Source organism: Chenopodium album, chromosome 17 (assembly GCF_948465745.1).
Source record: "Chenopodium album chromosome 17, dcCheAlbu1.1, whole genome shotgun sequence".
Lineage (NCBI taxonomy): Eukaryota > Viridiplantae > Streptophyta > Magnoliopsida > Caryophyllales > Amaranthaceae > Chenopodium > Chenopodium album.
In genome coordinates this window covers 29,867,456-29,890,533 of record NC_137850.1, presented here as the reverse complement: position 1 = coordinate 29,890,533, position 23,078 = coordinate 29,867,456, and the positions used below count along the sequence as shown (strand labels likewise).

Below are 23,078 nucleotides of genomic sequence, written 5' to 3'. Positions count from 1 at the left end.
ATGGATTCACCCATCTACGCCAAAGAAGAAACAAAAGAGCAACTACTAGAAGCACAAGCTCATATATGGAGTCATGTTTTCTATTTTCTTAAATCCATGGCCTTAAAATGTGCAATTGAACTAGGCATTCCAGACACCATTCATAAACATGGCGAACCAATGACTCTTAAAGAGCTAGCCAACTCACTTCCTATCCTCCCTAACCAAGTTACCTCTCTTTTGCGCCTAATGCGCCTTCTAGTATCCTCTAAATTCTTCACTATGAAAACTTTAGCTAACGGCGAAGAAGGATTTGTTCTTACATTGAGCTCCCAACTTCTGTTGAAAGCTCACCCGCTTTCACAAGCTCCATTTGCTCTTACAACGCTTTCTTTACTAACCGAACAATCTTCTCATCTAAGCAATTGGTTTCAAAGTGAGGTTGAGTATGAATCTCCCTTCCAAATAGCTCATGGAAGGAAGTTTTGGGAGCATGCTTGCCATGAACCGATGTTTAACGAGTATTTTAACAGTGCTATGGAAAGCGATTCTCGATTTGTTACGAGCCTATTGGTGACAAACAAACAATTCAAGGGATTACTTGACGGAGTGGATACATTGGTCGACGTTGGCGGCGGCTATGGGACGACTGCTAAGGCCATATCCGAAGCCTTTCCATCGATGGTATGTACTGTACTTGAGTTGCCACATGTGGTTGACGGTGTACAAGGGAATGATAATAATGGCAACGTGATTTACGTTGCTGGTAATATGTTTATGAAGGTCCCTCTTGCTGATGCTGTCTTACTTAAGGTGAGTTGCTAAATATTTTTTTGTTTTTTTTTTTTTCTTGGCATTTTGTTCTAGTTTCTTTTACATCTAGCTTTTCTTTTTGTATGGACTAAAACAACGTAACGATATGCGATCACTACCACGTATACAATGGATACACTAAGATAAAGTTTTTTCCGCTTTAAAAAATGAGTTATATTTAAGAAAAGGAATTTAATTTCAACTCAATAAACTAATCTCAGATTAATAAAAATAATTTTTTTGTTGTTCTAATTTTAATATGACATATTTTTTTTAGTGTACCTTTCCATTTCCACTGAAAATTGTGCTTTTATACTCCCTTTGTCTTACAAATTACAATATAGTGTATTGTCTTAAATTCATTTTAACTTTCCTAAAATACCATGTGTGCTTCTAATCAATTTATTACGTCCATACATATTATGTGAAAATTTTGAATTTTTTATATCTGACAAATAATCAAATAATACCCAAAAGTTACACATAATATATAACAAAGGTAGTGTTTTTATTTTGTGCGTAGTTAATGTTAATATCTCAATTATACTTTTTTTTTTCTTATTCTCCAAATAAAGGAAATTTTTAATTTAACACCACAAAAAAACACGAATTTGATTTTTAACACTACAAAAAAAACTTTTGTTTTAACACCACAAAATTTTAAAAAATTGGCTTTTACCACCACTTAACAGATTTATAAAAATCTGTTTTTTTTTTTTTTTTTTTTTTTTTTTTTTTTTTTTGGGGGAAGAAAGAGAACTAGATTAAATAAACTTCAACAGTGGCAAATCGTTTAAAGGGCTAGGCCCTAATACAACTAACACCACCATCAGCTAAGGTGGGTTCAAAAGTGGTGTCAGAACACCCGAATTTACAGTTTGATTAGAGGACATAATAAGTTTGTTGCCAAAAGAAACAGTGCTGGTATTACATAATTCATCAGTTAAACCAGGTGGGACAATCTGCACACGGATTTCCAAAATATTTTCAAAGTTTCATTCACCCCTAGTGGAGGGTGTTAGATGCAGCATAGCTTGCTTGGCCACCAAATCTGCTTCCTTGACTTAATCCCCGGGTCCCTTGGATAGCTTTCCCCTTGGAATCTTTTTTAGAAGGTCCCTGCAAAATAGATAATGGTTTCCCATTTCATCAAAGCCCTTGTCTTGTTGATTGATTCCTTTAACAGCTCTTTGACAGTTAGATATTATATGCACTTCCTCCCATCCTTCTTTCACTGCCCATGAATCAGCAGCAGTGATGGCTATCTGTCAGTGCGATCCATAATACTTACGTGTCAGCATATTATTAGACGAAAATAATAAAATAAATAAAAACAAAAACCCTAAACTAATCCAGCCAACCCATCCCTACCACCGGCTAGGCGACGCCGGCCAATGCTCCACCCCAAACTTTTCATTCCCAACCCTAGCAACCGCAAGCTCCGCCCCCTCCCTTTCCTCCTCCCCAACTAAATGTCCCCAACGGCCACCTAAAACAGGCGGCCGTTTTTCAGACCAGGCCACCCAAATACGACCACCAATTAGGCTTCTAAGGGTCAAAAATGACTGGTCTATGGTTGAAATCGACCACTTAGGCCCTAAATCGGTGGTTTTTTTTTACCCTTAGCTACCATTTATGGTGGTCGTTTCTAGGTGGTTTGAAAAACGGCCACCCGTTTTTGGTGGCCATCGGGGTAGGTTACCGGTTTTAGGGAGGGGGTGGAGATTTCGATGGCTAGGGCTGGGAATAGGGGTGTTAGCGTGGAGTAGGGCGACAACGCGGGCTGCCGACGGTGGCGGAGTGGGTGGCTGTTTAAGTTTTAGGGTTTTTGTTTTTTTTTTTTTTTTAATTTTTAATTTTTCCTTTTTAAAAACTAATAATATGACAACACGTGGCATAATGGATCCCACTTAACGGATTTTGGAACAGAAACTGGTAAGTGATGGTAATATCCAATTGTAGTGAATTTTGGGACATAAACCATTTTCGTATTTTTTTTGTGGTGTTAAAATTCAAAATTTCCCCTAATAAATTACTTTAAGGTAAATTTTTTTCATCGGGATTTGTTTGAAATTATTTTATTTTGTATTGCTTTCCTAAAAAGAACTTGATTTAGATATATATTATTAATGATACTAAAGGTCAAAATTTACGGCTAAAAATTTGTCATAATCTTATGTGGCACTTATTCTTTAGTTGCATCAACTCGTCATTTTTATTTTTTATAATGATTCAAAAAATTTAATAGGGCGATGAATTGTAGGAATTGGATATACAAGGGAATGAAGTTTAGGGAAATTACTATATACTTCTTTGGTTTCTATATAGTTGACGTGTTCAATTTAGGCACACATTTTAAGAAGAGGAGAGAGAGAGAGAGAGAGAGAGAGAGAGAGAATGATAAAGCAAGCGGGGTAGACTTTTAAATACAAAGTCTAAAATTTACCCAAAAAGAAAATGTGTCAACTAAAAATTAAACTTACTAAAAAAGGAATATGTGTGAACTAAAAAAAAAAATATAAGTAGTACATAGTAATATAACTATAGTAAAAGATTAATAATTTCCTTCTCTCTTGAAACCATTCACTAAACATGTGGAATTATAATTTAAGAATTTGGTGTCATTAATGACTAACGACCGATAACTCCGTTAGTCATTAGTGTTTAATCATGACACATGTCATGTAAATTGTCCAGGTAAGGTTTTGGCGGTCATTTCGCCCCTTATGTTTCAAAATAAACTCGGAATTCCCAAAAAAAAAATGTAAATGCGCTATTTTGCGTGTTAAGATCGTAATTTTTTACAGTAAAATTTGCAAAATGGGGCATTTACATTAATTTTTGGCTAAGTATGAGCTTAAATTAGATCCTTAAAGGGTAAAAATGACCCCCAAAACTTTAATCGATTTATTTTAATGGTTACAAAAAAACGATACAATAATCGAGATATTTCTTTACACACACAACGGGGCATTTATGTTATTTTTTTGCTAATTCTGAGCTTAATTTGAAACCATAAAGAGTTAAAATAACGTCCAAAATCTTACCCAATCAATTTTCATGATTAAAAAATATAACTCACTAATCGAGATATTTTACGACACACAAAATGGGGAATTTATGTTTTTTTTTTAGCTTAATTATTTGAATTCATATAGGGTCAAAATAACCTCCATAACTTTACCCAAACAATTTTCATCACGAAAATTGAGAAAAAAATATTATTTTTATTAATTAAAATAAATGATTAAAATGAACCAATCATATCATGACATGTGTCATGATTAAGCTTTAATGACTAACGGTGACATTTGGTGAATTTTGAAAACCTTGATGGCATTTGGTGAATCATTAAGTGCTCAGTGGCATTTTGTAAAATAGTAGTTTATTTTATTATTGAATATATATTAATTATTTTAAATAAATTAAATACTTAATATTACAATGTTATATTATATTTATTTTTTGTAATATTATAATATTAATTCATTTTGTATTATTATATTTTTTTGTCTTTCAAAAAAATTAAATATTACAAAATGCACGCATTAAATGCATATTAATTTTGTCTCCACTTGTAAAACAAATGCCGGCACCATAATGTTTATCATAGTTCCTAATATTTTTTGTTAAAAAAAATTATTTGTTTTACTTCATTTATGTTATAAGAGTTACTTAGTCAGTGTAGGGTTGCTCGATCAGTATTACAAGATTTACTTAATCAGTTTTATAGGTGTTATTTTGTTCTTTTACAAGTTGCAACATGCTTTGGCCAATCACATACAAGATGCACTGTATCTTAATTATAAAAAAATATTAATACTATGCATTATAAAACTAAATATACATTGAAACAAATCTAATGGTATTTTAATACAAAGTTAAACTATTTTGTTATTATGAAACGGCTATAGTACTTAAAATTTTTGGTCCAAATTTCTTAATGTTTGATAATAAAAAATTAAAATAGGAGCAACCAAGGGGGTACAATATTACACATTAATTGACTTTATTTAATTCTCATGCAAAATGAGAAACATAATTTATACTTAATATTTTGAAATGAAGGTAGTATTAATATTTTATAAATTTAATATATGTAACCTAAGAAACCACATCCCCTTGCCATTTGTAGATGGTATCATATCCACTAACTATTGTCGGTAGTAGTATATAAAAAATCCTCAATAACATGAATAACGTGAGCCTAATGTTTGTATTTCATAACTATATGCAGTGGATTTTACATGATTGGAGCGACAATGAATGCATTAAAATACTAAAACAATGCAAAGAGGCAATTCCTAGCAAAAGTCAAGGAGGTAGGGTGATTATCATTGATATTGTGGTGGAGCCCCAAATTAAGAATTCAAAGCATTTAAATGCCCAAATTTTATTTGACATTGAGATGATGTCACTCTTTGGAGAAGGAAAAGAAAGAACTGAAGAAGAATGGAAAAAACTATTTGTTAAAGCTGGTTTTAGTGATTACAAGATCCTTCCTATACTAGGTTTGAGGTCTGTCATCGTGCTTTATCCTATATAAGTTGATAACTCCGTCTAGTACTGATGACTCATGAGAAAGACATACCTATTATATTATCATTTCGAGCGCATGTACATCATGATAGGATGATATAATACTGTGAGTCTATTATGTATAGGTTTATATTCTTATTCTATTATGTATCCCATTTTTTTTTTTTTTTTTTTTTTTCGCGTGTATGTCATTATTCCAATTTCTATGTATATAAGGATTTGAGTGTGATTTAATCATTATAAGCATTTGAGCATTTATAATGTTCTGTATTTAATCAATCAAAACATTTAATCAAGCAAATTATTTTTTTTATTAATACTAGGTTAAATCCTGTGTAATGCACGGTTATTCACTCTTTATTACGGAGTATCAATTTAAAACTATATTTAAATATAGAAAATAATTTTATCCAATCTATTTTTTATTTTATGCTAAATAAAGCAACTTAAAATATTATATTTTATATTTTATCATTTACGATTATATATTATATATTTTATTGAAACTATCTTCTTTTTTGAACCCTGATGGCATTTTCTTTTTATTTCACATTTCAAAAAAATTCATTCACTAATTATGTTAGGTTGAATGATATATATTTATAACGTTTTTATGAAAAATAAATATTATACATTAAAAAGTAACGTAATTTCTTATATAAAAATTTATAGAAAGATATAATTAGATATCTATATGTTGGGATATATATATTTTACGATTTTTTTCCTAATCTTTGGAAGAAAATATTTTGCATATATTCACTATTAATTTTTTTTCAAAGTTTTTTTTTTTAAATATATTAAAGACACACCAGAATATGACACGTGTCATTGTTAGTGTGTCTTTTGATATATAGTTATTGATGATTGATTGATTATTGATTGATGATTGATTGATTAATACATATACATTGAGACATATATGATAAAGCCACATACAATTATATACTCTTTCCATATCTTTTTAATGGTTACATATATTTAATTGACTTTTTTCTGCATTGAGTTGTAGAAAGTTACAAAAGGTTTGGTAATGAAAACAGTCGAGACAAAAAAAATATGCCACGTCAATATGTTTTTTCTTATACCATCATAAAGATTATTCATAGTTAATTAAAATTTGTGTTCAAAATAAACATTTCAAACATAACCAAGAAAGACTGGTAGGGGGAGCATTTTCTTGTTATATCATATATATTATTGGTTCAAATTTATGGCCAAAGTTATTGATGTTTTAGCAAATGAGAAAGTGATCCTAATCTAGCATCTCTTGAAATGGATGCAAAGAAAGGTTAATTTTTGCTTTGATAATGAATTTCATAGATTATTTTAATCATCATGATATCACCCGTAACAAGTTATAGGGAATTAGGTAAAAATAATCTTAGCTTTATTTTTTTTTCTATTTAGTCTAAAGGGGTTATTCCTTTTTTTTTTTTTTTGGTCCTAATAGGTCAACAACCTGTTATAATAACTCATCTATACACGTGACAATACCTCATTAAGGGGGAAAAAAATTCCTTAACCTATCAGACCACCCCCTTCCTTTCCTTCCTCGACCACACAATCGCCACCCTTCCCCTAGCATACACCACTCCCATAGCCACCACTGCTAGCCACCCTTACTCCCAAAAAACCACCACAACCACCACCCCAATCGCCGGAAACTCTTCCTCCTCCCCCCCGGATCGGTAACTAAACTCCTCCCCCCTCGCCCCCTCCACCGTAACCACATGTCTTTCTCTTCCCCCACTAGGCCATCAAAATCACCGTCCTCTGGCTCCATCCCTTATCACCTTAATCTCCTCCACTAAAAACCTATCCTCAATCCTTTTTAGATTATATGAAGTCACCATTCATGCACCTATTTTGCAAGTTGTATTCTCTCTCTTTACTATTGATCTTTGTCAAATGAGCCACACTCAGTTAATATCTGATATTAACAACTTATGTTAGTATCAAAAACTTGGGAGTAAAATAAATAAATAATAAAAAAAAAAATGAAAAGCTATCTTCTTCTTACAGCGAAAAAAAACATGATTTTTTTTTTCACCTTCTTCCTCACCGTGCACACCACCAACAACCCCCTTCATCCATTAATACCGGCACGAAGGCGGCTTTGCCGCCAAATTTAAAGAAAACCCTAAGACATAATACATAAATTAAGGGAATGGTTAACCCGAAATGGTAGGTATTTTTCAATGGTACTTGGGCTTTAACAATGAAACTTTATTGGGGTTCGATTTGATGAAAATCAAACTTGAAGAAAGCCGTGGGGTTCGATCGTTGATGAAATTGTTCAGAACACCGTTGAAGAAGGTGAAAAATGCATCCTTTTATATGATTCAAGGTGGTGGGTGTGGTGGTGGTTGTGGCGGTGGATAGTAACAGTCAACCTCTTCCATTGTAGAACCGTAGAAGGATGAAGAATTGATGTTGGTGAATAATTTATAATAATATCCCAAAACAGTTGATAGAATTGACATAATTACCCTGGAATAAACAAGTTTTTGTTAATATTGGATCTTAACTTGTATTTTCTCTTGTCAAATACGCTTATTGAAACAAGATAAATAAATAAATATAAAAAAAAACAAAAAAAAAAAAAAAAAAGAAAAAGAAAACATAGAATCCCAACTACGACGAAGAAAATGAGATGGAGGGTTGATCACTTAAAAAAAGGGAAAAGCATTAATAAATAGTTTATGTTTTTTCTCAAGACTTAAAAAAATTGTGATCCACTATATATTTTTATTTTTTTTAAGAAAATTTTGTCTACAATTACATTAATATTATCACTTTTGTGAATAATTACCTTTTACTTTAATGTTTGTGAACTACAATACCTTTTATTGAGTTTTTGTTTTGGTATCACTATCATTTCTATATCTATAAAAAAAAATTCATCATTAGCCCAAATTAAGAACCTTTTTATAATATTTAAAAATCAAGAAAAAATTTAGAGAGAATAAAATGTAAATTGGGTGTAAAAGAAGCAAAATAATATTGCAAATCCATGTACTCTTAAAGTATTAATTTAGAATTATAGCTCAAAGTTTGATCATTTATGTTAAAAAACTTTAATTTGGATGAAAAGTAGACGAATTCAAAACCTAAATAATTCACATACATTCTTCATTAGAATGTTTTAAAAAACCATAGCCATGACTAAAAGTCATAAATTTTAGAGGGATAAAATAATTGTTTCAAATCTACATTAAGGTTTATGTGGTAAATTTAAAAAAAAATCATTAATTTACGTTAAATTAACAAAATTTGGGCATTATCCATTGTAAAAAAAAAAAAAAAAAAAAAAAAAATGGCATTAATTTAAATTGGATTTAATGGATCTATGTAATTAAAGTCAGTTGGTAAGCTTTGAAATTGTTGAATGTAGGCCCCTCCAAACTGAAATTTTTAATCTGTCAAATAGTTGGGTTACCAAAAGAAAAACCCAATAAAAGAAATTATTCACAAACTTTAATGTAGAAGATAATTGTTCGGAAAAATTAATAACATACAGGATAATTTGTCAAGGAGGTCATTTTAAGTAGGCTACTTTATGGTACCCCCTCCATTCTTTAATTAGATTTTAAATTTTCTATTATGTAAGAAATAAATGATAGAAGTAGGAATCTAATTAAGGAACGAAGGAAGTAATAAAGGTCCATTTATAAAAAATAGAAATAAAAAAAGGTGGCACGAAAGGTCATTTATCCCACTTAATTAAATTGTTGCGAGGGTCCTTTGCCCAGATTCCGATCATTGACTTTTTTTTTCTGGTAAAAAAAAAAAAAAAAGAAGAAAAAAATCACATGACTTGCACGTGACCACTTAAAATCGACTATTTGTTTTTATTTATTTTCCCCTTTTTTCCTTTATTTTTTTTCTTTCATTTCCCTTCATCCCTCCTCCGATCCGTAAGTTGATGTGATTAGAAGCAACCCATTAATGGTGATTTATTAACTAAAGGAAGTGAACATTAAAGGCACATTTATTAACAGAAGTGGAATTACGAGACTTTCTTCAATAGGTAAGGGTAGTTTAATTTATTTGTCTCTATCTCTGCTGTCTCTTTCATAGTAGTTCCAAGTTCAATTATTTTTCCAAAAGTGCTCATTTTGCTGTACTCTGAATATAAATGGTGAAGAACAAGCCAAAAAAAAAAAAAAAAAAAAAAAAAAGCATGTTAGGGTCCATTTATAAAAAAGGTGGCTCGAAAGGTCATTTTATCCCACTTAATTAGATTGTTGTGAGGGTCCTTTGCCTAGATTCCGATCATTGACTTTTTTTTCTGGCAAAAAAAAAAATCACATGACTTGCACGTGACCACTTAAAATCGACTATTTATTTATTTTATTTATTTATTTTTCCACTTTTTTCCTTTAATTTTTTTCTTTTATTTCCCTTCATCCCTCCTCGGATCCGTAAGTTGATGTGATTAGAAGCAACCTATTAATGGTGATTCATTAACAAATGAAGTGGACATTAAAGGCACATTTATTAACAGAAGTGGAATTACGAGATTTTCTTCAATAGGTAAGGGTAGTTTAATTTATTTGTCTCTATTTCTGCTGTCTCTTTCATAGCAGTTCCAAGTTCAATTATTTTTCCAAAGTGTTCATTTTCCTGTACTCTAAATATAAATGGTGAAGAACAAGCAAAAAAAAAAAAAAAAAAAAGCATGCAAGACCTAAAGTGTCGCCTGACCTAGTTTGAATTGCCTTCAATTGTAATGGGAAAAACTACAATCGAAAGTTAATGATGCTTCTTCAAAAATTAGGACTCACAAAGAGGGGTTGATGAAGAAGAAATTAGGTTTTATTAAAGGGGAAAAAACAGAAGAAATATTGATTTTAAGTGGTGACGTGACTTTTTTTGGCCGGAAAAAACAGTTAATGGTTGGAATCTTTTCCAAGGACCTTCACCACATCCTAAGTGGGATAAAAGTACCTTTGATGCTAGTGTTTTTTTTTATTTTTTTTTTTAATTTTTTAATAAAAGGACCACCTTTACCACAAAGAGAATTACTTATTATTTCTTACAAATTTTCCTAACATAAAAAGGTAGTTTTTGATATTTTTTTATTGTATATTTGTAGTCTTGTGATCCAATTAAAACTTTATTTTTTTTAATCAATTTCACACTCTTAAAAGTAGAAATATATTATATATATATATATATATATATATATATATATATATATATATATATATATATATATATATATATATATATATATATATATATATATATATAACTGCCCTTACTTTTACTTTTATATGAACTATTAACTATACTTTTGTTCATTATTAAAACAATGATTTGAAATTTAGAACTTCACACTTTCAAACAAAACTCTATTGACTGTCATTTGTTTTTTATCTTAAAAAAATATAGTTATATATAGGATCTTGATCGATTCATCTTGATATATACATTCAATATATTAACATATTTTATTACATTTTATTTTTATATTTTTTAAGGAAAGGTACAAGAAGTTAAGTTAGTCATCTCTCAAGACTATAACCCAACCTATTTGAAGTAATAAAAAAAATGTACTATCTAAGAAAGGATCAATATCCTTGTGCATTTGCATGAAATGACCTAAAGAAGCAACATAATCTACTACTGTATTGCCCTTTCTACAGATGCATGGTGCTCCATCTATTACATATTACTAAAGGCGAATCTAAAATGACACTTGGCAGCATTGTATTGAGTATTTTCCCTCCAAAAGTAATTACTTCAATAAAAAAAATTCTTACCATAACGAAGGATCATTGTATCTAAATAATGAGATTTGCTTTACATTAAATCTAAACTAAACTTTCTAAAATATTAAATTGTTAATTATAACTATTGTATGTGGTTATTTTTATTTATATACTCCTTTCTAATAATTGGTGCCAAGTTCTTATTTTTATGTCGTTTAATAATTTTGTTGTATAATAACTACTCTATATTAAACAATTGTGCATCTATTGCACGGGATTAATGTTGTACTTCACTATATAATCTAGCAAAATCCGTGCATTGCATGGAAATCTATTACATATTACTAAAGGCGAATCTAAAATGACACTTGGCAGCATTGTATTGAGTATTTTCCCTCCAAAAGTAATTACTTCAATAAAAAAATTCTTACCATAGCGAAGGATCATTGTCTCTAAATAATAAGATTTGCTTTACATTAAATCTAAACTAAACTTTCTAATTAAAATATTAAATTGTTAATTATACTATTGTATGTGGTTATTTTTATTTATATACTCACTTTCTAATAATTGGTGTCAAGTTCTTATTTTTATGTCGTTTAATAATTTTGTTGTATAATAATTACTCTATATTAAACAATTGTGCATCTATTGCATGGGATTAATGTTGTACTTCACTATATAATCTAGAAATTCGTGCATTGCACGGGAATTAAACTAGTTCGCCTCTATTTAATTGCCAAACTTTTCTTATAGGGTCATCCCTATTTAAGTAACATTTTATACTTCTTCTATTTCTTTTCCTTAAAATGAATGGTTCCACTAATTATTATGGGTCTCACTATTTTCATATTTAATGAAAACAATTAAAAATTCAACTCTCCACTCCCACTAACAAAAGTAATGCTCCTCACACCCCCACTAAATACAATGAAATATTACTCTAATTATAAAATTTTGAGTTAAGATAACAAATGGGGTCTAACTTTTTCCAAAAACACTGTGTAGACACCTAAAAATGTCTCCTCAAAACCAAACCCGATGATAAACAACCTTTTACCGCCATTATTGGTCGGGTTGAGTATTTAATCTTTGGAGTACTTTAATCCATATTTCCATTCAATACATTTTATAAACCAACTCAATTTTTAGCCCATTTCCCCAAACCATTACTTATTTTCCTCTTTTCGTGTCAACATCATAAAACCGAGCTGAACTGATTTTGTGGCCCTATAATTTTGATCCAATTATTATTTGGTTTAACAGGCCTTTCAATAAGCTTTCAAACGGTATATCATAAGCCCAATTCCGATTTAAAACAAAGAAAATATGAGCAAAATACTAAACTCGGCCCAAAACCGACATCCTTTCACTAAAACGGCCATATCTTAAAATATACAAATGATATTGACCTGATTCTAATTGGGTTGGAAAATATACTTGATATGATTTCCAATGATATATTATATTCCTTATTCCAAGTTACAGATCAAAAGTTATTATAGTTTTAAAAACGTATAAAAAACTGGAATTTCCGCGCAACAGCTAAAACGCCGCGTCGCGGCATAAGCTGACGTGTTATGGTGCCTTGTACCGTGACACGGTATTCTGCACCGTGTCGCAGTACACATACTGTGACACAGTGCTTTCACGTGTCGTCGCCGTGTTTTCTCTCACGCGCTTATGAACCTGGAAGCATTTTTACACTACAAGAAAATCGATTTTTAGTAACGATAGAAGTCGTTGCCAAAAATTTCTTTGGCAACAACATTGTATATTTGGCAACAACTTTGCATTGTTATGACAGATGCCGTTACTAAAGGTATCTGCAACGACTTTTTTTCGTTGTCAAAAATGTCTTTTTGGCAACAACTTTACGTTGCAGAAAATGGGTTGTTGCTATACTCCCACTATTATTGCAACAACAAAGATTATTGCGAAATTGATGGTTTTTGGCTACAAATTTATTTGTTGTCAAAAATATTTTATCGCAACAACCATATTGTTGTCCAAAATATTTGGAAGCTGACTCTCATTATTCACAACAATAAAAATTGTTACAAATAACACTAATTTAGTAAAGAATCTACTATTTTGTTTTTTGTTTTTTAGTTCTTATTCATAGATACTTGCAACAAAAGTGACATTATTTTAAATAACACAAGTTTAGATGAATAGAAATGGCCAAAATAATTGGAATATATAAATTTATTATATAGAATCATACATACATACATAATTCTGAATATACCAATATATACACTGAAACTACTATAACATAGTCCAAAATATAAGAAAATAAATATTTATCTACAACACAAAATCCTTTTTGCTAAATTTTTCATCCAGGATCATTCTCATCATTACATTCAAACCTGAAAAGAAAAAAATTAATATGAAAAAATATAAAATAAAAACAATAAAGAAACTATATATATCCTTAAGATCGAATTACAAAATAAAGACCTAGAATTTCATTGATAATGTACGATTAATGGAAGTCATAACACAAACAGGAACCTACTAAAAAAGTTCACTCGTATTATATAGAACATATAAAATATTAATGTACTTCATATGTTGCTTTGATAATAAAAATGTTGATGTAAGCTATAGGTGATAAAGATTAACAATAATTGCATCAAAAGTAAAAGTACACAAAACTATATTGGCAAACTTATCTGTAAATAACATATGATATCATAGTATCATCAATTGATGGTAGTCAAGAATAGTTGTGCACCTGAAAGTATTAAGCCAAATGAAATATAAGAGAACGTTAAAATCCTAAAATGGTTTAGTAATACTTGGGTGAATAATTTCACCATCCACAATCTAGATAAAAAAAACAGAGTAATAAAAAGGCAATGCATATCAAACTAATAGAAATGAATCAAAAGGAGTTACATGTGGACTGCATTGTATATAACAACCGGTAGCCTATTAATGCACTTATAACAACCATAATAGCCTTTAAGAACTAGTAGGACAACATAGTAGATTAAAATGAAAGCCATAGAAATTTCTTCATATCTATTGTCATTAGCTCAAATTGGCAAGATGGCAAAAAAGATTAGACACAGATCCTTATTTTATATCCAGCAAACTAGAGACAAGATTAAATCAACATACTAAATATAGTTTAGATTATAAATTTGAATAAGTGTAGTTATGATCTCAATACCTTATTTTTGCTCAAATAAGTTCACTTATACGATGATGGGTGTGTATAACCCTTAACTCAAAATATCTACCTGGAATGTCGATCTAATTTATCTTGGCTTGCTCATATAAAAGGATCGATGCATAACTAATGTTATTTTCAATATACAAAAATATATCATAAAACTTGATTGTTTAAGAGTATGTTATAAACTTAAAATTTACTCAAATATTTAATAGCAAAAATAAAAACAACCAGCAGGATATCAAATCAATACACTTAAGGCAATCTCTAGCTTGTAAGAATTAACTAACACTTATATGTGAGTATTCATACCTTAACTTCATCATATCTACTCATGTAGTGTCTTTCCCACTATAAAGGCCTGTTCATATAGCAATAATGCAAAAAATTAAATGATAAATGTATAACTCATTTTCGTGCCAAAGATACTATTTTCTTATCTCAATTGAAATGTTTAACTAGAGAATGAGGAAGAAAAACCCAAATCATTGCTAACAAACTTCAAATGCCACCAAAGTTCCTTGATTGCGTAAACTACATCAACAAGCATAATACACAGCTAATAACAACAACAAAATTGAAGATGCAACTACTATTCTATGCAAAAAAAAAAAAAAAAAAAAAAAAAAAACCATCAAACACTCATCATTTACACCCACACAAATTGTAGATCTAACAAATTTAGTTCAAGTACCAGTAAATTAGAGATGACCATAAATTAGGAGTAAAAATTAGAAGCCATACCTTTTGAAAAATCTTTAAGATTTTAGCAGTTATTGAAGGTCCTAGTAGAAGAAATTTAAATTAATTACTTAAGAGAGCAAAATATTCAAATTATAATGAATGAAATTCATGGAAAGAATTAAAAAACATCTTAATTTTATGTCTAATTCAAATGATAAACCTTAATTTCACTATACCACATATTCGATGAACAAACCTAATATTCTCTCAATTAACTAATATAAACTGAAAAAACATGAGGAAAACTACTTATGCTCAACATTTCGAAAGAATCCACAGTACCCATAAACAACAAAGATTGAACCGTCAATCTAAATTTTCACAGATTAGGGGAAAAAAATCATGAGATACCTTAGCTTTAAATCAACGAGAGTTTGAATAAAAAATGTAATGTTGCTACCTTGAATATCGGGAACTTTGGATCTTCGGATACCCACCATGGTTGGCTGCAAAAATGGAGTTTTTTTTTTTGTGGGTAAGGGGTGTCAGAGAAAAGTAGATCTAAATATGCTCTAGAAACTTCATATTGAACTTCATATGGTATCCTATACTGCGCTTAATCTATTTTTTTCATTATAAATTATCTTCTGGAACAACACATTTCATTGTCAATAATTAAAATTTTAACGCAACAACTATGTTTCATAGCGATAAATTATCTTTATATACCAAAACAAAACAGTTGTTGCTAAAAAAAGACTCTCTATTTTCGGAAACCCGCCTCTTGAAATTGTAGGGGGAAAATGAAATTTGTTTTATAGCAACATATTTTAGTAATGACCAACTAATTATTGTTGCTAAATAACATTTTTTAGCAACAACATTTCTTTTTGTTGCAAAAACTTGTTGCCAAAAATCAATTTTCTTGTAGTGTTAGACAAATTGTACACCGCGACACGGTGTGTTTTACCGTGTCACGGCGAACAGTATCGTGTCACGGTGCTCATTACCATGTCACGGTACACACACCGTGTTACGGTGCCCAATTAGGGTTTTTCCGCGACTCTTATCTCTTCTACGGTTTCGTGGAATCCTCTGTTCATTTCCTCTAAAAATATCCCCCTCCTTTCTGCAGTTCGGGGCACCAAAAATCATTCTCTTTCTCCCTACACCAAAATCATTCTCTTCTCCCTCTTTAGCCTAAATACTAGCATCCCTATTCTTCCACCATACATCCCTTAAGCACTCCAAGGTGTCCATGCTTGACCCTAGATTCCGTCCTTAAACCAAGGCGTGAAAGGTTGAATTAACTGAGGGTTTGGACCAAATAAACTCTACTTTTTATTTAATTTAATTGTTTCAATTTGATTTATATTTTTATTGAAGTTACTAACAATTTATTCGTAATGTAGCAATTTAAAGGAGCGTGTGAAATGTGAGTAATTAATTAATTCAATTACTTATTTTATTTTATATTGCTAGTATCATGGTTAAGTTTATTATTTTTATTTGATTTACTAACGATATTATGGTTAAATTGCTTCCAATGTTAATGTTTATTCTATTGTTATTGTGATCACCATATTGCATGTTTAAAGGGAATATGTAATTGGAAATCACGCCTAATAAGATAATTTGGACAACCGGTTTAGGTTCCTTTTTAATCTTGTTGTTAATTGAAGTGATCACAATATTTTAGGATTATATGTTGCATTAATATTAAACCAATTTAGCATAATAATAGTTTGGAGCTAATTGAATCTTTGTTTGTATGCCTTTGAGATTAGAGGAAATACTTTTCACTATAAGAATCGAGTAGAGGCCAATACGGGCGAATGTGACTCCATGACTCACTTCGTACAATCATCCCCGATCCTCATTTCGTGGTTCCGAACCATGTGGAGTTAGTAATCTCATGGATTATGATTGGGGTGTAACCTTCACGGGTCAATCGTTGTTGCCTATTGTTGTCCCTTATTCGTGGTTGCCTTAAATGATCCGTGAACGGTTTACAAGTTCCTTAAAAACTTGTTAGCGGCTCCCTACTTTATTTTTCCCTAATCTTATATGTCAATTCCCACTTCCTATGAGTGCCAAGCATATTCACCACATGCTAACGTAGGCGCACTTCAAACGACGCCTACACACTGTATTTGGGTACTAACTTTTTTTTACTTAGTGTTTGGGGTCTAAGTTTATTTTTTCGGTAGAAATTATTATTTATTGTCTTCAAAAAAGTAAGACCCTTCTAGTTAACAAATAAAAAATTTAGACCCTTTTAGTTAACCAACAAAAATGCAAAAACTTGGACCCTTGATTAAATTATATTGAGACTTTTTTTTATTTCTTGCTTAGTTACTTTTTAACGTATATGATGATTTTAGTATATCATGTATGTGTATATTTACGTATTCTTTTTTGTTTATAAACGCTTAATTATATAATTTAATTTTTTTTTTGAAATACTTTAATCTAATTACTAACTATAATTGTATTAATATTAAATATAAAACAAAAAACTTTAATTTTCATTTGTACGTAAATAATACTATTTACTATGGAAGGTTATTAATAAAATCTAGAGATAAGTGCTTACTGTTGATTTGGGTAATTTTATATTGCTAAATATTGACCATGAAAACTAATCTCAAATAGTCCATTTTTAAATTATTTTTCTTTACTAGTGTTTCCCTAGTAAGAATATAAAAGATGTTAAGATCATTTTTTTATTGCCAAAAGCAAATCATATGTAACTGTTTTACATTAAATTGTACTTAGTAATATAAATTGCATACTTTTATTACATACTATGTTGTTAAATGACATATGCATTTTTTGGTTAAGCTTAAGAATTTCAATTTCCTACTTAATAATACTATGAGACGTTTTTATATTAAAAAAAAATAGAGAACTTAATTAATTGAAGCATTATTAAGGAGGAAATTGCAATGTTATAGCATTTGTTACAACTAAAGAACTAATGACTACATATTTTGGATATTAGTATTATGATAGTTATTATTTATTGCTAAAATTAAATACATTAGGGGTCTAACTTATTTGCTTAGGGGTCTAACTTCTTACAAGGATCTAACTTTTTGGCTTATGATTAACGGTGAGTTAAAGTGAGGTTAACTCACCGGAAATTCCACCTTAGACCCCAAATATTAAGTAAAATAAACTTGGACCCCAAATACTATATTTTGCAAAAACTTTGACACCATTTGTTATCTTAACTCCTAAAATTTTCTTTATAATATATTAAAGTCAATAAAAATGTGTGAAAGTCTATGTTAGTCAAAACGCACTTCTTCTCCATAATAAACATTGATAAAATGAACTCCTTTTCTCTAAACAAACCGTAAAACTCAATATTATTCTTGTAAACCACAACAACTAAACTCAAACAAATTCAAGACATTCAACATGTCAAACATAAAGGACACATTGCAAGAAATTTACACTGCCAATTGAAACGAAAAATTGAAGCCAATTAAAAGCTAAAATCATTAGATCACATGGCATGGCATAACATAAAAATGTACAGTAGATTTATTACTTGGACAATTAACCCAACAACCAGACAGACCCATTGGTTTAGCTAGGAAGTGTTTGTCAAAGGGGAGGGGTTTGATTATGTGTCAGGTATGAGCTCTAGAAGCTTTGGTTTTAGAAATGAAGATCAGGTCAACTTGATGTTCAACGATAAAATTTTCTACGTGGGGGATAAAAGTTCCACACGCAATCCCTCTTACATTCATGCTACAATAATCATTGGATCAGGAAGCTAGATGGCCATCTTGGAAGAATTCTTCCCAAATTTTGTTGTTGGTTCGGTGCCCCAGGTCCAGGAATTTCCTTTGTCTACTACTAAACAGGTAGTTGTTGGCTTTGAAGGTTGCTTCCATTCAAAAGTCCCCTGTGTCCACATCCTTGGTGCTTGTTTCCTGGATGTGTAGTTGGTGGACCTCTATCTGAAATCGTAGGATAATGATTGCATCGGTTGTGCTTACCATGGTCAGCTTCAGTGGCTCTGATGTCAATGTAAAGATGGTTCTCGATTGAGGAAGGATCGGAGTCGGATCGACTAAGAAGGCTAATTGTGGATGAATAACCCACGGGAGATTCTCCCTTTGAGCTATGTTCACCCACCATCGCATAAAGGCTTCCAGCACTAGATATATTGCCTTCAAAACTTGCAGATTGGGAAGGCGATCATGATACATGGACCCTTCTAGACGTTTTATCATCATTATCTCTTGATATGGTGCGTCGACAAACTAGGGGTGAAGGATGAAGTGATGCAGCGGGTGTTTTGTTAGTTTGAACCGCTTGAAGGGAGTTTTGAGAAGAAAATTCATGTCGTTGACCTTCCATTCTAGTTAGTGCGGAATTGGGGGATCTAGATAGACTATATGATCCGGCGTGGTTCTCGCCACCTCCGTTAGCACTAGAAGTGGAAGCGGCAGAGGTAGAGGTTGGAATGAGAGGATGTATTTCGGATTCGGTTGGCTGCAATCGAGCAGGTGGCGGAGAAGCTGAGGCTGTATTGAAACTTCTTCCGATTTTGACTCGCTCCCAAATTGAAACGGGCAGTACCTGTCTGAAAATTGGTCGGACCCATTTGACAATACCATATTTCTAGGTAGATTTGGATTTTGAATTTTTAATGGACAAAGGGTTTTGAAATGTGGTGGAAATGGAGGTTGAAGCAATATTAAACTGTTCTTTTTGACTTTGCAAAAAAGGGTTAGATTATATTGTTTATTTTTTGTTGGGATTGTGTTTAGGAGAATTAGGGTTTCCAAAAGAATCATTGTCGGTGGATCAAATGGATGAGGTTTGATCTAGTAGCTGAGCAAATGAGAGATATCTAATCTGACGGATGGGGTGAATTGAATCTGATCAATAGATTCAACGGCTGGGAGCCTGGGATGATGTTGTTTGTTTGAACCACCATTTGACCTAGTGGATTTGGGTTTGACATGGGCTTTGTGGTGGGCCTTTTTTGTGCTGTTATTTCTCTCTCTTTTGTGGCCAAATTTGATTTTTGAACAGTAGTGTTATTACCTAATTTGGAAATTTTGCGCCTCTTTGCTTTTTTCCCCTAAACAGGGATCCATTCCCCTTCTTCTTGGATTTCAACCTCCATGTCATTCGATTTTTGCTACTCCTGCTATTCAATCTCCAGCACCGATTTAGAAGATAATTTGGGTTAATCAATTTTCTTATGGTTGGAGCTGCTATAATAGGTGCAAACAGGTACATCAAGGTAGATGATATCGTGGCAGTGGTTGCCAATCCAAATAGATTTCTTCTTCTCCATATCCAAATCCATGAAGACCAGCATTTTGACTTTTTTTTGGAACTCTACAACCATTGATTTTAAAACAGTGGGCAGTGATCTTCACGTGGTGCATGGAGAGGCTAAGGTATCTAATTTCTCTTTCTTTAATTCTGCAATTTACAAAAGTACAAAGTTTAAATCTCGTTGTGATTCTTGATCTGAATTGATTACTATTAGTGAATTTGTTGATTTACCTTGGTTAGTCATTGGTGATTTTAATGAAGTTACTTGTGAATCTGAGAAACTATGAGGCAAGTGGAAAGTAAATTGTGGCTTGATTGATGCTGGTTTTTGTGGAAATAAGTGAAGGAATTATATCTTCGATAAGTACAATTACTAGATATATCAAAGATCACTATTATAGAGATAATAAGTTCGTTCTTTTGGGTCGTCATTATCTGATGTTAGATATAATAAATGATCTTTGGGCTAGTCAAATAGTTCAAAGACCAATAGAATGGATCCTTGAGGTCACACAAGAAGGGTATAGGGTTAAACAAGTAAGAGGCCCATTTATTGGGTTAAATAAGTAAGAGGCCCATTAATGGGCCTCATGAGGTAATGACAAGCCATGTAAGTTGGAAGGCTTATTGGACCACATTAAAAATTAATTTAATTTTTAACAAAAGGTTATTTTAATTTAAATTAAATAAAAAGGTGTTTTTGTGCGGCAGCCGCGGTTGGGTGGCTGCAGCCACGGCAGCTGCCGCAACTGGTGGGCCAGAAGGGAGGGCGGGGCGGGGTGGGGTAGGAGGCTTGGACAGCAGTGGCAGCAATAGCAACCCCGCGCAAAGGTTGCGTGCACTGCTGCTGCTGTGCAGCGTACACCAGCACGGTGTACGGCCACCGTGGCTGGCTTCTGCTGGCCACACCACAGTGGTTGAAGCGATTTTTCAAAAAAGAAAAAAAAAATTTATTTTAATAAAAATAAGTTTTTAAAATAAAAGATAAGTTTTGAATTTTGAAAAGATAATTGTCAAAATTAAAGTTGTTAATTTTGATAAGTTTGGATAATTTTTATGCGAAAGATTCTATATGGATAATAATCAATTAGATAATGTGATTATCCCATAATTATTTTAGGATATAATTGATTTAAAATATTGTGATTTGCTAGGAAATTAGGATAGAATCTCCTAAATTAGTTATGATAATCATGGGAAATAAATATGATTTATCTTCTATAGGGAATATTTCAAGCATCCCACACTTGAGCCCCACTGTGATCATACACTTAAGCATGGTGGCGTCCAAAGGGAAGGAAGCTAGAGCAAAAGAGTCGCCAATAACTTTTAGCAACTTGTAAACCGTTCACACGGTAAAGGTTACACCCCTTCATGATCCATGAGATCGCTAACTCCATAGTGGTACTGAACCATGACTGGATATTCGGGGATGAAGGTACAAATCCAACCTAAAAGAGATTGAACCTGCCCTAAATAGGCTTCTACTTTATTCTTCTTATATTCATGTGTGCTTTTCGATCAACATACAATCATTAGGTTAACCCTAAACCTGTTTAATCTATGTTGGTTGAATATTAATGCACAAATAAAAACATCCTAATCATGATACTATGAAGTAAAAAAATCTAAGCATGCTTTCTAAAGATATAGAGCAATAAAATTACTCACTTTGTTGCCTCGTATCTTTTTCTATCAAAACAATACACACGTTAGTAACTTCAATGAAAATATTAAATCAAACAATTAATGTAAACAATTGAAATAGGGATTTGGGACCAAACCATCAGAAATAATCAACCCTTCACGTGTAGGGAGAAGGCAACTTTGAGCTTGGTTAGGTGCGTCTAAGACTCGTGAATGCGATATTATATTTTGAAAAGGGAAGACTTAGAAAGAGGGAGAAAGAACAAGGTTCTAGCTTTGAGGGAGAAGAGAATTAGAATAGAAAGATGATTGTTGGTGATTGTAAACGGGGAAACAACACCTCTATTTATAGAGAAAATATCCGAAACACTTAGAAAAGAGTCAGAATTTGACTTGAAGTAAAATAGCCCCTATAGCGATGCGATAAGCCTATCGCGCCGCGATAGACTCCTCGCGGCACGATGGTGCGGCTACGATAAAAAAGCTGTACGGAGTCCTTTCCCTAATATAATTAGACGATTAGACTTCGTGTTTATCATTAATTTAAGATTAGTTTATCATTAAATATATTTGTTTATCCCAAATTAAATTATTATCTTTTCTATATAAGATAAAAGTGTAATTATAACTATTAATCCTAATTCCATTAGAACTTAAAATAACCCTCTAGATTGTTCTAAAAAATTAAAGTCAATCCTAATAACTTTAGGAATAATAATTAATGGGCCCTCCACTTGATCATTGGGCCATATATAAAACCATTTTGGGCCCAATTTAGTATTTTGGCCATAATTTCCTCATTATTCATCGGAATTGGGCTTATAATATATCGTTGGAAAGCTCTTTTCAAGGCCCACCCAACTACATAATTATTAGCCCCATATCATGGACCACACTAAATTGGACTGGACATTTTCCATAAATAGGGTACAAAAAGAAATATTTTTGAAAACAGAAAGAAGTATTTTTATTAAAAATAGATGCATCACGAGACTTTTTCACATTTCACCTCGTTTGATAATCAATGATGTTTTCTTGACAATTCTCCACAAGCTAGGGAACTTTGTCGAAGGTGACTCTACTTGTAATCATCTTCAGTTATTTGTGACAACCCTCTACATTTTAAGGAACATCGTCGAAGATCATTCTGCTTGTAATGATCCTTAGTTTGTCTATGCTTTGCTTGAATATCTGCTATG

At 31.6% G+C, this 23,078-nt stretch overlaps 1 protein-coding gene across 1 annotated transcript; it reads left to right on the top strand.

The window, feature by feature from the left end:
* Positions 1–5,373, top strand: LOC145587760 (trans-resveratrol di-O-methyltransferase-like). The gene is made up of 2 exons (XM_081644442.1): positions 1–792; positions 5,030–5,373. Exons 1-2 carry the CDS (start codon positions 1–3, stop codon positions 5,336–5,338), a joined length of 1,101 nt encoding a protein of 366 aa, XP_081500568.1. The 3' UTR covers positions 5,339–5,373.
* The last annotated feature ends 17,705 nt before the right edge of the window (positions 5,374–23,078 follow it).

What these genes read in the sequence shown, in the direction of transcription:
- LOC145587760 (XM_081644442.1), top strand. Translation starts at nt 1, where the DNA reads ATGGATTCACCCATCTACGCCAAAGAAGAAACAAAAGAGCAACTACTA. An exon ending in CTGATGCTGTCTTACTTAAG is followed by an intron (nt 793 to 5,029) that starts GTGAGTTGCTAA and finishes AACTATATGCAG; the next exon opens with TGGATTTTACATGATTGGAG.